Below are 15,273 nucleotides of genomic sequence, written 5' to 3' on the forward strand. Positions count from 1 at the left end.
AAAAAAAAGAGACTATGTTCAAAGGAAACACCAGGTTACACCAATGTGTGAAGAAACATTAGAACCATGTATTTCTGATTTAGTTCTGCAAGTGATCAAGTGATCTAGCCTTGGAGGGAAATTTACTCCGATCAACTAAATTTCTACCAAATTTTAGCCACCTGTGTTCGTTTTTATTGCAATAATCAAAATCTGGTGGTACCGATGAGCCCACTTTTAAGCCATTTTTTTCTCGCTGTCATTCAAGCCATACAACAAATCCACTTCCTCGTTGCAGGCATATAAATAGTCTAAATCTTCACTTTCCTTTCACGTATGACTAGACTTTTCAGTGCGTTATTACAAAGAGGATGCACAGCAACACTGGAAAAGCAACTATCCACAGAGGGCTACTATGTGAGCCAATTTGCTGCACACTGACTCTGCTCTAGAGGTTGTTTTTTTTGGGGTTTTTTTTCCACAGTGGTGAAGCATTACAGCTGTCCAAAGTAAACCACTAGTGGCTTCTTCAATGACATACATTTTTTGGCTTCTCTTTCTCTCTCTTTTTGACTGCACGTTTAATCTTATCACAAGTGCTTGGCAAAATTTTGTTTTTGCAAACTTTGAAACTTTCAGACTTTTATTTCTATTGTTATTATCATTTTTACTAAGATCAAGTGATAGTCACACTCCTTATTACTGTAACAAAGTTTACAGACTTTAGTAAAAAGTGCATACTAGTCTTAAATTATGAATGGTCGAATAAGTTTACTTGATTACTTGATCTTGAAATTAGAAAATTTATAATGCACAACACAAATAAAAATTTCCTGAGGTCAGACAATAGTAACATGGTTATAGTTACACTCCAGAAAACTCTGAAAATTAAGAAAATGCCAACAGCAAAGGAGGACTTAGCACACGGAGTATTACAAAACAAAACAAACAAAAAAACAACAAACAAGACGCTGCCACAGTAATGTCAGTCATCATCCCAAGATGAGCAATGAGCAAGGGTGGGTAGCCCTGATATCATGATTGCAGACTTGTCCGTAACAAGTTGTTACAAATTCTCATTTCTTGCATATAAAGACACGGTTCTGACTCTCACAATGACCAAAGTCTACAAAATGTAGTTAATATTCTATTGAGCATGACTTGAATCATCTGTTAAGTGTTTACTGAGGTTACAGAGAAAGGGAGTCGATGGCCAATTTTCCACAAACTTATACTACTGAAGTCTTTGTGTAACTGGAAGAGCAACTCCCTGTTGGCCATTAATTAATTACTTTTTTTATTTTATTTATTTATTTATTTTAAAAATGCAGGTTTACCACATTTGGGTGTTCACTTTTCAAAGCTGGAAGCTGCTTCCATCTTATACATACAGTCTGTGGATTAGCACCAATATAACAAATAAACTACTTTTGATCAACTTCACATATAAGCTTTACTTGGCAGAGATGAACCACCTTGAGATCCCACACTCAGTACAAATATCAGCTTAGTACTGGCTAATACTGGCATAAAGCCCTTTCCTCACTAACGTCAGTAAATTTTGTTGAAAACAAAGCTTTAAGTATTAAACAGTTATAATAAATGTTAGCCTAGCATTAGCAATTACCTGATAGCAACATTATGCTGTTTGTTATCATTGGTAGAAGGTAGCGGCTATGGCTAATAATAAAATGATGCTTGCAAATGTTATCAGTTCCACCCATCTGTAATGTTAATTAGACAGTGTTAATTTAACAGGATATCACAATTATATTTTCTTTAATGTCCTAGACTAATCCTAAGAAAAGTCTATCGGAAACTAGATAAAAGGTCGCGGTCAACCTTATCAGCTCTGATCAGCAAAGAAATATGGTGCCAGGTCATTCATTCATTCTTATATATGACAACTTAAAAACAGTGTTGTTTTGATGTTATTGTTTCTATGGTTCTAAACTTTATTTAGAAAACAATACCTCTTAATTTTTTGTCAATCCACCTCCGGTCTCTCAATCATCCACATACCACTACAACAAAAGATTCCTACTGTCAAAATGCTAAAGGTCATCTTGCAGAAATATAGTAGCCTACAGTTGAAACTTGGATATCGCACTTATTATTTACAAATGTCTTGATGTACAAGTAGATGTACTGTGTCAGGATCCTACATGTTTATTACTACTGATAGCGCCGCCTGTCTTACTGCTGGGATCCACTTTTGTGCCCTATAGAAAACCTGTTTATTCAGTTTGGCGGCTTAAATAAATGACTGTGTTTTCTTCACGCTGCAGGGAACCTTCAGGGTTTTTCAATTGGAGTTGGAATTGCCAAGGAGGTGCCTTTATGTGTTGAAGATAATGGAGAACTATGAATAGTTTTGCCCTATGTGTGGGTAGAACTTGTGCTGTCTTCCTTTGACTAAACTAACACATGCATTCTGTAATGTGCATTGTGAAAAAACAAATGATGCCTGGGAAACTTTGCCATGGTTAGTTTCCCAGTTGACATCTGAAGAACATGTGTGCTCAGGCAAAACTACTACCTGTAAGTACGATGTACTTGGTATCATAGTGGGTATTATGTCCTTTGACTATGGTCTCAGTTCACCCATTTTCAAATAACTTGGGGTCCAAAATCTACTAAAGATGGCAGTCTGTCATAAAGGTTTCCTTGACAACACAAAAAAAAAAACTGCTGCAAGTCATGTTGCCTACTACCAGTGAGAAAAGATATTCTGGACAAAGTCCTTGCAGGCACAAAATCTGACGGCAGTTCATGTCATTTGGAGTGATCTGCTGTAAAAGGAAAAAGTATTCAAATCACAACAAAGTCCAACAGCATTCACCCACAGCATACATGAAACTAAAAGGGCGTCTGTAAATATATACAAAGAAGATCAGCTTCTTCCAGTATAGTCTGCACCTCAAGAAAGGCTGCCAGTTACCACTAACCTCACTTTATACTGAGGTTTTTTTGTTTTTTGTAAAAAACAAACAAACAAACAAAAACACAACAACAACAACAACAACAACAACAACAACAACAACAACAACAAAACCCAAATGGAATGTCTTTTCAATAATCTGAGTCTCTCCAAACAAAGCCATGACATCTACTTATTTTCGGGACAGACTATACACTTCACTCTGTTTCTAGATAGAGAAAAAAACTTCAAGAAAGACAAAAGAAAGAGACAAGCGGGAGGCACCATGTGACTTTTCAAAAAAGTAAAATAAACTACATGGCGAAACTATGCTCGAGTAGATGGCAGAGATATGAAGGCACAAAAACAAAGCAGCATGCAGGCAGGCAGCTGTAGATTAAGCGCCATTTTGACCACAAACGCTCACATGCTCAAACCACAACACATCTTTCCTCTTGTTTTGATGCTTCTTGAGCTACAGCCAGCCTTGGGGCTGGGGGTGGGAGCAATTGTTCACGCTGTACCTGCATTGTCAGAATTATTCACAATGAACTGCTGCATTAAGGTTTCACACCTTGAAATTCCCGTTTCAGATGTGTTTCATTGAAGACAATGAACACAGCAGCTCAGCAAGGTTGAGAAAAGCATTTGAACTTGAGAAGGCAAATAATTTATAACATAGACACTGATACGATTAAGATGGGCATCTATTCCATGTATTTCATCCAGTTTTCTCACCTTGGTTGTGAATTCTCCTCATACATGCGTTCCTTGCCCTCCTTGAACAAGCTAATGGTCTGCTTGGTCTTCTTTGTCAGGTTCTCCATGAAGACCCGGAAATACTCATTGTCACCCAAAGTCTCCATTTTGCCCTCGTAACGAGACAAAATGGTGCGCAGGTGCTGGTAGGTGTCTGGCAGCAGGTCCAGGATGTAGGGAGGGCTGTTCTTCAGAGCCAGTTTGGGGTTTTGGCATAGCCGCACCACCTGCAGAAAGGGAGGATGTGAGGGGGAGGGCAAGATACGGTTAGAAAGAATACATAAGATAAAACTCAAGCTAAAAGATGTGGTAGAAAGTGAGTGATGAAAGAGCAGTTAAAGGGACAGAGAAACAGAAAGATAATCTGCACAATCCATCCCATGTGTCACTATGCATTTTCACTCTCTACATCACTAAGGTAGTATTTATATCATATAGAGAATTTCACATAAATTAGCTTCTTCTTGCATTAGAGCACTTATCTTTAGTGCAAAGTAGTGTCTGTGAGCCTAGACAGGAGACGTGCAGAACAGAAAAAGCCAATAAAGTTAAAAAGACAAAGAAAGTGTTCCCTAAACACTTTGTGAAGTTAAGAGTAGTCAGAGTGATGCAAGTCTGTATATTATGCAATCGAAAATATAGACAGAGTAGCAAAGTTTAAATACCTTGTGACATCTTAAGTTAGTTTACTTATCACCGTACTATCAGAATGACCTAGATGGCAAACCTACATTAATTATGTAGCTAGTCGCCTGCATTTTTTATTCATTTACTACAGCTACGCAGCATTTCATGTGAAAATATACATTTTTAAACACAACAGACACAGTTGGATGGTGATTTACACTCCCAAGTGTTTATCCAAATTGTGTCACAGGGGGCTGAAGTCTAGCTAACACAACAGGCGGGGGATACCCTAGACAGGTAGCCAGTCCATAACATGTCTAACTCAACGAGAGACAGCAGTTTCTACCATTTAATCCAAACTAAAGCCAATTTATAATCATCAGCCAACTTAACCTTTGTGTCTTTGAACTGTGAGATAAAATTGCACCAACCAGAATAAAACCCATACAATTATGCAGGCTCAGTGAGAGAGTGCAAAGAGCTAACCAGCAGATTTAAACTTTTATGAAGCAATAGCGTTCTGCACCTGCTGCTTCAAAATATGCTAAAAGGGCCTGTGATGTGTCACATGTGGCTTTGACTTCTGACTGAACATTAAGTAGAAAATGCATACATATTGTGCATTGTGATTCAACTTTAAGAAAAAGAGATTTAGCTGGTGTAGAGCATAGTCCTAACCCTACAGTAGCTCTCCTTTTTAAGATATTACATTTTGTAAACAAGAATTCCTGCACCCTTCCCATCCCCTTTTGACTAGCATGTTTTAAGCATGTAGTCCCTCTATGTTCCACTTCTTGAGCATGTTTACAGAAGCTGTTAATGAGTTTACACTTCCCCATTTTAATTTGCACATCCTATGCTACTTCTGCCTTACAGACTCAAATTCTCTCTACTTAACATTTGGACATGATTGCCTTGCAAATTTGAAAAACCTCAAGTGAGCAACTTCGAGAACACAAATGCAAACAAAAGCCAAATTTTTTTTGACAAACACGAGTGTCTATCTACGAACACCGACTCACCCGAACCGTGAACGTGACAATCATCTGTCACATGGGTTTATAAAACATGTTAACCATGACTGTGGTCATACTTGGGGAACCAAGTTTATGACAACGTTGAAGACATTCAGGAGAGCGCATTAACATGTTTCATCCTCAAAAATGTGCAACAAATCTAACTGCAGTGTTGCACTTCGCCGGGTCAATTCATGAATCATTACGAAACACACAGCCAAACATTTTGGGTGTCATGTCCCGATTCCAGCCCGAGCTTTTATACATCTGTGTAGCCAGGCTGTCAGCTTCAGTTACTGAACAACTGTATGTCAAAAACAGGACGTGGCTTATTCTTTGCAGACCAGGCCAGATTATTGTCCACTGATCATGTGAAAATGTACGAAAGAGATATGGCAGGAACAGCATTACAAGAATGTCGTTATGAACTTCCTTGCTTCCTCCATTTAAAAGGCATCAGTGTGGCATTGTGGAAGTAATGAGACTTCAAAGAGCTCAAACACTTTGTTTATTAATCATCATCAATGGAAAAACTTTTTAAGTGTAATTACAATTGTTAATGTAGTTTTATTTTTAGGCATATGAATCTATGCTGTATAGACTACATTTTTTTACCGTGCAACATATTCCACTATCATGATTCAAAATATTAATGCATAATAAGTAAAAATAAAAACACCTTGATGATTTGGCTGATAAAAATGATTGAGTCTACCAAACTGAGCCGTGACTGTTGGAGAACTTAAAAAAAAAGAAAAAAAAAAAAAGAGCCAATATTACCAACAATGTGTCCCAATTCCATTAACCTTCTCCAGGCCTCCAAGCGCTTAGTGCTAACACTTGTGCCCAACCCTCAGCCAAACATAATCCATGCATGCGCTGGTACAAGGTCACAACTGCTGAATGCTCTATGTCAGCATGTGTTAAAGCTTCTGACTTGAAGTAAAATGTTGATCCCCTCCGAGCTAAATTACATTCCACTGATCTTTCCGTCTCTCTCTCGCTCTCAGGTGATTCTACACCTGGTGTGATTATGTAGATTTTTCCACATGAACTTCAAGGTATTTTACAGGTTGAAGACAAGTTGGAGCTGGTTGAATTTTGGGGGATTTTAGCTGCAAACAGCCATTTTAAGTGCTTTCTCACACTTTAGTGAGACAATGTCCCCTAAACGTTTTCAATGTTGAAAGAGTAATAATGATTCCTCACAGCAGGAGAAGGTAATGTGGTATTATGATCAGTGTCTATACACTAAATAGAGTCAATCCATGTTGTAGACCAAGCAGCAATCATCGTCTTGATACACTTGTTTAGTCCCAAAAAGGCATGAAAAAGAATGAAGACGAAGAACGAGCTGTGTAAATGTTAAGTACCTTTCAACTATACACCTCCACACCGCGAACAATGTCTTGTACGCATAAAACTGATTAAAATTTAAAAAAAAAATAAATAAATGACTGTCTTAGATTATGATGTGAAATTCAGGGCTTGATATTGGCCAAAACTTAAAATCTTACTAAACGCATTTCTGTAGCTAATACTTCTGATTTTAGTTTAGAGTATTACTTTACCTAATTAGCCAAAAGGATGTGGCAGTGCAACAACAGAGACAAGAACAGGATCTGATGTTAAACTTGTTTTAGAACATCAGATAACCTATAGTTAATACAGGAAAGCTAAATTAAGAATACTGACTTTACACATTGACACATGCCCCAACTGTAAAACCACGGCCTGATTAGCAATTTGCCTATAAATAAATTGACAATCATTTTCTTTATCCGCCAGAGAAAAAAACAAAACAAAAAACAACCATATCTTCATCATGAAAAAATAAAGTGATTTGAGCTCTTCGTCGCACTATCACTGAGCATTCAGGCAGCACAAAATTGATGTGACAACAGATAAAAATTAGCCACTGCAACAGACACAGATCTTGAAGAACAGGTACAGCAAGTAACAGAGGATCAAAATTTAACTTAGTTCTACGTGGGAGGTGTTTTCAAGGAGAAACTGCGTTATAGTTCTGCAGGTCTTGGTCAGTGGTATCTGTTGGTTTGTGGGTTCACTTTAGATAATACTAAATATACTTCTGCTGCTATTTTACGCAGTCCCATGGAGTAAAATCACTTTGGCACGTGAGGTATAGCTTCTTTTGTTTTTTTAAGGTACCGTAAGATATTCCTTTATCTGGCTGTTTTTCTTCCAGTCAATCAGTTTCTATAAAACCATATTAACATGGCAAAATAATCCCTTCTGTAAACTGCAAGAGCCAGACTGATAGGTGGCAGGTAGTTTAATGTGTGGCAGATCAGATCAGCAGCCTCCCTCTTCTTTCTTGTTTGGTCTGCATTAGACAAGCTTTCTACAGAAGTGTTGAACATTCACAGAAAACAAGGTGATAATAAAGATCAACGTTTCATTGCCACTTGTGTTCTTGTCTGAGCTAATTGAGGCTCGACTAAGCAAAACACATTTAAATGTGCTAGTAGTTTTGCAAAGGCATCATAGTTTATAATGCCGTCGCGTTGGAAGTTGAGAAACAAAAAAGCCGTGTGTGAATCTCACAGGAAACTGGGGGTCAAACTGTTGCAGGCTTTTTTCCGAGAAGTAAAGCAGTGAGATGACTCTCCCCTGGTAAAGACCATAGCTGGACACGTAAAATGCGTACTTTTCTTGTTCTCTAAACAATTTGCTACAATTTTCAAGGGTTGACAGACAGCTGACTATAGATTTTTCATAAACGAGCTACAGGAGACACCGTTGCAGTGCTGGGAGCCCTTGTATTTCAATTTCCTGTCACAAAGTCGTTAGATTCAGCTCTTATGTGACATATTTAAAGAATACTAACCTCCCTGTTAGAGCTAAAGATTGTGATATACCTTAAAATATTTAGCCGTGGTCAAACAATGTAACGCTATGCACCGCGGTTTCACAACTAAAGAGTAGTTACCCGAAAGTGTTAACAACCCTGCCAAGTAATAAACTAAACCTTCCTATGCCAGTTAATATTAAGCTGCTACGAAAGTGGCGTGCCACATGACGAACAAAACAAGAGTTCAGGTTATCTGTGAGCTAAAGTTAGCTAACCATATCCTGTACCAGCCTGTTAGCTAACTTAGCAACAACAGACCTTCAGCAGGCGAAGATTAGCTAGCTTATCGCAAGTTAGCTACGGTTAGCTAGCAGTCGCTCTAGCCATCCGACGCGTAAGCAAACGCTAACGGCTTAACGTTGACAAACCTTGTCCATTAGTTTCCAGCATTTCTCCACCGTCTTTTTGTCCACGGCCCCGGGCTGGTGATGGGAGTGGAGGTGGTGATGGTGTGGCTGGAAGGCATCCTTCATCATTCCGATGATCCCCCCGCCTTTCTTCAGGTTCCCAGCCATGTTCGGGCTCGGCTAGGGTCGGCCACAGCGGCAGACAGGCGAGGTGAGGCAGGGCAGGGGGTCAGGGGGACCGAACCGCCGCCTGGAGTTGGTTGGACCGGGCGATGGTGATCCCGTACCCCCTGTGAGGACAGCGCCCGAGCGGCGAATCCGAGCCAGGGTCCAACGGGGGTAAAATGAGGGAGGAAGAGATGACTATTGGATAAAGGCTCCCATCAGTAAATATAACATGATTATTTGGTAGATAAATGTCCAGATTGTGGATAAAACAAGCCCAACGGTCACTCACACCCTGCACAAGTCCCCCTCTGTGCCGCAGCTAGCAGGCTGCGTTGCTCAGCGTCTCCCTCTCTCTCTGCAGGGACCCACGCAGGCTAATTAACGGAGCACCAGACCTGGCTCCTCTCGCCCTCAGCTGGAGGACAATGGCAACGGTTTCTTCGCAGGACTCGAGCGTGTCCTCGCCTCCGTCCAAGCCGCGATGTCGTTCCTCTCTTTTGTCAGCAGCAGCTCTTTTCGGCTGTGCCGTGTCTTCAGGGGAAGTTCAGAGGCTGTGTGACACTGTCAGCACTCGTTTGCGGGCTGCGAGGCTGATGACACAAAGCGCTCAGCGACGACCGAGGAGAGGAAGTTGAACTTAAAGCTGCGAAAGCCTCACGGTCATAGACGGGAACTAGGGTGAATAAATAATTATGGGATTTAAACATTGCCCAGCATTTTCTGTTTCCCCCCTCTGACGTGTATGTGCGGCCCTTTCCTTTCCTGTACGTCCTCTTCCGTTAACCCCCACCCTCTCGTCTCTCTCCCCGCTGCCCAAACCCTAAACTCCCCGCCTTCTTTTTAAAGCGCGTTCTCGATAAATGAATGTAACCGAGCACGCGCGTCTTCCTGTAGAGCATTCATAAAATCTCAGTGAGATGCTGCTGAGTGCATCTCTGAGTTCTCCCAGCTCGTTCCTCGGTAACCCCTAGCAACAAAAGACGCTTTCACATATACTGAAGGCAGCTGGCGCTGTGCGCGTTCCCCAGTCATGTGTGACTGGCTGTTGTAAAAGTCACTCAACTATCAATTAAACCGGACACTTTGTTTTATGGCTGCTCACTCAGCAACCAGTGCACAGCAACAGAGTCTCACCACCATACAGTAAGCGTAGGCCCTCTGTGAGCCTGTGCGTGTCCGTGGGTTGAACAGGCATGTCCCCGAAGAAGAAGACAAAAAAGACCGCAGAGAAAAGTCCAGAAAAATGTAATCGAGATGCTTTTTTTTCTTTCGTGACTGCAGATCTTCTATTTCTTACACATATTTCTGTGTTGTTACAGGTCAAAATGACGTGGAAGAAAAGCATAGGCACAGTATTCTGGATATAGCCATTCTGCAGGATCACATAGGTGAGCCTTTTATTCCTTTATAAATAATAAAAACAGATTGTATGATTATTACATAAAGGGTCAAACTGAAAACGACTGTTAGCAGATCCATTCCTTGTCATGTCTGTTCCCTTTTAAATCGCTGATGTCCCATATATAGATTTTGTATATAGATTTTAAGTGAGTTATTAAAAGATCAGTCTTTTGGCCCATAAAAGGATAGAAAATAGTAAAAAACAAAAACAAAACATGTTTTAAAACGTCTAAAAGCAATACAAGTGGAAATGAAAGCCCACATGTTAAAACTTGACTGCATATTTGGGCATGTTTAATGGATAATTTAGTTTGCATCAATACAAGTTTTGATAAGAAAGTAATTTCCACTTTTGCTTATGGAAACAAAAAACAAAGAAAGCTCCCTCTGGTTTGTACGTTCAATGCCTGCATGTGTTTGTGTGACGTCCTGCAGCCTTACAGTGTGAGGCTTTAAGAAGGGTCCAGTCAGACAGAGCTGACCTGAGGAGACGTGTAAGAGACATGGAACAGAAGCTGCAGCGCGAGAGACAAGACCACAGGGACATCTACTGGGGTGGGTACAGACGGGGCACGAATCCAAAATTAGTCCGTCTTTTAATAACCTGATCAAAGTGCGGATCCCTTTGGGAGTGAGGACAAGGGGTGTGTTTGCCGAGGTTAGGGTAATTTTTGAGGAACAAAAAATCTAATTAGCCGGGCGCTTAAGCTGATTGCTGTATTAGCTTTTCAAAGTGAATCAGCAATGAAGTCTGAAATAGCTGACGCAAATGTCATTCTAGACCTCAGTCACCAGTACAAAACCATGCAGACCGAACTGACCAACAAGGTGAAGAAACTGGAACAGGAAGTCAGCCAACTGAAGGAAGACCTTGGTATGGTCTATCTATATTTAAAGTATAATCAAACAAATGGATCCACATAAGAGTTTACTCTCTGTATTTGTATAGCCCTATCCCAGGAGGAACTGAGTAAAGAGAAAAGTGAGCGTAAGCAAGAGGAGCAGGAGAAGGATGTCATCATAGCAGACCTTCGACAAAAGCTGGACAACATGTAGTCAGACTATGAGAAGATCCTTCATGTGAGTTTCAACACAAGGCAGTTCAAGAACACACTGTGGCAACAATACGCATTTGAAAGCCTACACGTATACGAAAATACCCATTTGAGGTAACCTTTTGCACAATGTGGGGCAGCTTTGTCTTGTATGTGCAGTTAGGCCAACCCTCAGAGAACTTGATCTCAGAGTTAGTTCCGCCAAAGTCATGGGAAGGTACTAGCACTTCTTCTTGTTGGTCAGACCTGCAGCTTATGTGTGACTCTTGAAAGAGCAGTGTGATGACACCAGTTTCTTGAAAGTCAAGCTCCTGAATGTATGATTGCTTTGAGCTGATAATTCAGTCTAAAATGACAAACTAAGCAAACGCTAATAGAGCTGTCATGGATGTTTTATATGAGTTAAGTGACTTAAAAATGATTCATATGATATTATGATGATGCTGATGAAAACTGTTGCAGTTTATGTCTAATAATCGTAGGTCAGAAATACTAAAAAACTAGATGGAGTGTACAGTATAGATGTGGTTTAATTCTTCCCCCATAAAATTACATTTGCCGACTTCCCCTGTATCCTCAAGTTTTGACACCTTAGTACGTATCAATAAAGATGTCCTTTTATGACCATTAGAGTAGTAGTTGTTTTTTTTCCAAGTGTAGCTGCACAGGCAGAGAATGTCCTCACTAACTTCTGATGCAAAGTGAGTAATTTTCTTCTATAAGCAGGCCTGAAATATGGTGCTTAGTTCAGAAAACTTACTACGCCATTACAAACTTTGCAGCTTTACGGAACTATCAATGCACATAACACCAGAAATTATGCAATCAACATGACCGAGAAACTGCTGTAAAAAAGAAGCCACAAATAGTACTGTAGAAAAGTATTCGCCCTCTTCCTGATTTCTTATTTTTTTGCATATTTGTGACATTTACATGCCATTTGAGACACTCTTCTTCGCAGAATTATTTTCATTCATCTATATTGGAGGGTTTATAAGTATGAGTAGTATGCGGTCCTGAAGCCGCAAAGCTGCCCAAAACCATCACACCACAAAACCAAGTTTGATTGTTGTTATGATGATCTTTTTATGAAATGCTGTGTTAGTTTTATGCCAGATGTAATAGGGAACCTCCAAAAAGTTCAGCTTTTGTCTCGTCAATCCACAGAAAATGTTCAAAAAGCCCTTGGGGTTCATCAAGATGTCGCTTGGCAAATGTGAGATGAGCGCCTCCTTTTTCAGCAGTGGTTTTTCTTCTTGAACTCACCCATGGATGCCATTTTTGCCCAATCTGTTTTTATTGTTGAATCACGAATTCTGACCATAACTGAGGCAAGTGAGGCCTGCGGTTTTTTCGATGTTGTTCTGGGTTCTTCTGTGACCTCCTGGATGAGTCATCAAAGTGCTTTTTTTGTTAGGCCTGCCACTCCTGGGAAGGTACAACCCTGTTCCAAGTTTTCTCGATAAAGTTTTTTTCCATAAAGTCCTAAAGCCTTATAATGGATTTGTAACCCTTTCTAGACTGATAGATGTCAATCACTTTGTTTCTCAGTTGTTTTCTGTCAATCGAGGTATGATGTGTTGCCTTTTAGCCTGCTACATTTTGTCAGACAGGTTCTTGTTACTTGATTCAACAGCTATGTCAGCAATTTAAACTGGGTGTGGTAGGTGAAACTGAACTCAGCTTTTTGTTTGGGTTATCTCCATCTAATATTAGAGTTTGTTTTATGACCCAAAACATTTAAGTGAGACAAATATGAAGAAAAAAAAACTCCACTTCCTGGGAGTTTTTTCCATTAAGATGTAATGGATGAGGGATGGGGTCATTGTTGACCTTTTCGCTAGCGCCCGAGTCCGACTGGCTGGCTACAGACCGTGCATGCAAATTTTCAGCGCTCAGATCTTCAAAGGTAAGTGGTCAAGCTTAGAGCCCTGTTCGAGGGCTCAGCCTCTGATCGCAGAGATAGGATTTTAATATGTAATTAACATTATTCCTCTCTTCCCAAGTATGACACAGAATCTAATTAAACCTCCTTCAGTGCACCCTTACAACTCATCAGCGATAAAGGTGGTTAAGAAGGGAGGGAAATCAGGTTGGACAAGTCGGTGACTTGAAGGGAAAATCTTAGCTTGCATTTTAATGCTGCCCATGTTTTCTGCAGGAGACTCTCGACAGCCTGAGTTCCCAGCTGTCTGCGACTCGACAGGGTTGGGAAGACGAAAGCGCAACTCTTCATCAAAAGTACAAGGAGCTGCTCTCTGAATTTGGCCTAAATGCACTGGATCTTTAAAATACAGGAGTCTGACATATACAGTAAGAACAGCAGTGAGATGTGTTTGTTTAATGCTGTAGCTACAGCACTGACTCTGTTTGATCTGCTAGAGTGCTGTGTATGGCTCACCTGTAACTGTATGGATGTTAATGTATATTTTTGAATAGGAAATAGATCACCATGTAGTGGCATGTAGCGCCCACTAGATGTAGCAAATGACTGCTTGTGGTCAGAAAGATGGTGGCCACTGACACTCGGTTGCTATTAGAGCATTACAGTGTGTATACTGTATTTTATATGAATATTAGTAGTACAGTAAGTATTTTGTTGTTTATATAGAAGAGCGCAAAATCCAAAAAAGCTGCATAAAACATTTGGGGGTTACAAGAAAGTGGTGAAAATGAATAAAGCTGTTGGTGAAAAAACTGTAACTATTGTGATTTCACAACAAGTATGCATGCTAGCAGAGATGGCAGTGTAGATAGAGTTCTCTGTGGCAGCCTTTGAGAGGCCAAATATGGTAAAAGACAACGAGGGAGACGTGAAACAAATGCACGATGTAAAGAAAACCACAACTAATGCTCAGTATCAAGCAGATTAATACTAAGCAATAACAAGAGAAAGGCACGGGGGGAAAAAAAATTAATCATGCAGGAAATATGATTCAGCTGCCCCGCATCAATAAAACCTGACTTTCCCTGCAGGGAGCGAGATAAACACATTTTATTTTCAAGGCTGTCACTTGTGCATCTTTTTTCGTGGCCCAGTGCATTTTTTTAGTCTCTCATCTGTGGGGTAATGAATCATTTACTCAGGGATTAAGATAATTCTGTGCTCTGACGGCCAATTAACGCAGGAACGCAAGAGGCCTTTATCAGAAAACCAATATTTCCTCCTCAAACCACCAGGAGCTGTTGCCCGTTTCAGTTTGTTTAGGGCTTAATGGGGTCGACTGCAGTAGTTAAAATGAGAACGGCATAGTGCACCTGTTAGTGGAGGTGCAGAAAAATAACGATTGGCACATTGTGCCTTATCTTCCCATAGTGGAAATGTTATGAGCCCTGCAGCAGTCAGTGATGTAAGATGTATTAGCAAGCACGGATAAGTCAAATACAGTTTAAGCATCAAAAAGAAAAAAATATTTGTATTACACAGAATACTGTGCAAAAGTCTTGAACTACCCCCATATTTTTGGCATTTTCCTTCCTAGGAGTCAGATTTTTATTAAAAGTGGTCTTGAGCAATATTTCTCCAGGCTTTCTGAAGGTCCTTAGAGTTTTTCTTTGGACTTTAGCTGCTTTTTCACTACTTTTTAATCCAATCCATTTTCAGCAGACTGTTGTTTTGTTTGTAAAGCCACTTAAGACTGAACCATGAATCATTTAATCACAAAATTTGTTCCCATTTCTTCAAATTGCTGAAAAGATGCTAAAGATACTAAAGTTTGACAGGGATAAAATAGTATTTTATTAGCCAATAAGTTGATCCCTAAAGAGCTATTAGCTGAAAACACTGCATATGTCTGCATGTGTAGTGTGTCCTTAAAAACTGGAGAAATGGTGGCCCTTCAGTAGATCCATCTGTTGTTTGCTAAAGCCTCATCAGAAACGGTCTCAGTGGAAGGGTGGCTGTCAAGTAGTCATTTTTAAAGAAGGGAAAGAGGGAGATGAGTCTGAGGTATGGAATGAAAATCAGAGGCAACAGGTCTTTATAGAGAGATGAGTCCAAATTTGAAACTGTTGGTAGAACAGTGAATGTCTACAGCCATCTGTGAAACACGCAGGAGTCATGGATTGGGGCTGAATTTCAGCCAGTGGTGTTGGGAATCTTGTCATGTATGAAGGGAGAGAAGTA

General features: G+C 40.1%; 2 protein-coding genes across 2 annotated transcripts in view; one reads left to right on the top strand and one right to left on the bottom strand.

Annotated features, from left to right (window-relative positions):
* The window catches only part of cbl (Cbl proto-oncogene, E3 ubiquitin protein ligase), a 31,794-nt gene extending 23,095 nt beyond the window's left edge, over nt 1–8,699 (bottom strand). The window contains exons 1-2 of the mRNA XM_005720824.2: nt 8,545–8,699; nt 3,638–3,885 (exon numbers count right to left, since the gene is read on the bottom strand). Coding sequence (XP_005720881.1) covers nt 3,638–3,885; nt 8,545–8,691 — 395 coding nt within the window. The 5' untranslated portion in view covers nt 8,692–8,699. The remainder of the gene's footprint in view (nt 1–3,637; nt 3,886–8,544) is intronic.
* A 1,185-nt stretch (nt 8,700–9,884) lies between these two features.
* drc12 (dynein regulatory complex subunit 12 homolog) lies at nt 9,885–13,437 on the top strand. The gene is given in 6 exon segments (XM_005720939.2): nt 9,885–9,936; nt 10,011–10,079; nt 10,528–10,647; nt 10,874–10,966; nt 11,042–11,172; nt 13,309–13,437. Coding segments are annotated over 6 exon segments (594 nt in total).
* Nucleotides 13,438–15,273: the final 1,836 nt, after the last annotated feature.

This window comes from Pundamilia nyererei, unplaced genomic scaffold (assembly GCF_000239375.1).
Source record: "Pundamilia nyererei isolate P.nyererei 1_Seehausen unplaced genomic scaffold, PunNye1.0 scaffold00003, whole genome shotgun sequence".
Lineage (NCBI taxonomy): Eukaryota > Metazoa > Chordata > Actinopteri > Cichliformes > Cichlidae > Pundamilia > Pundamilia nyererei.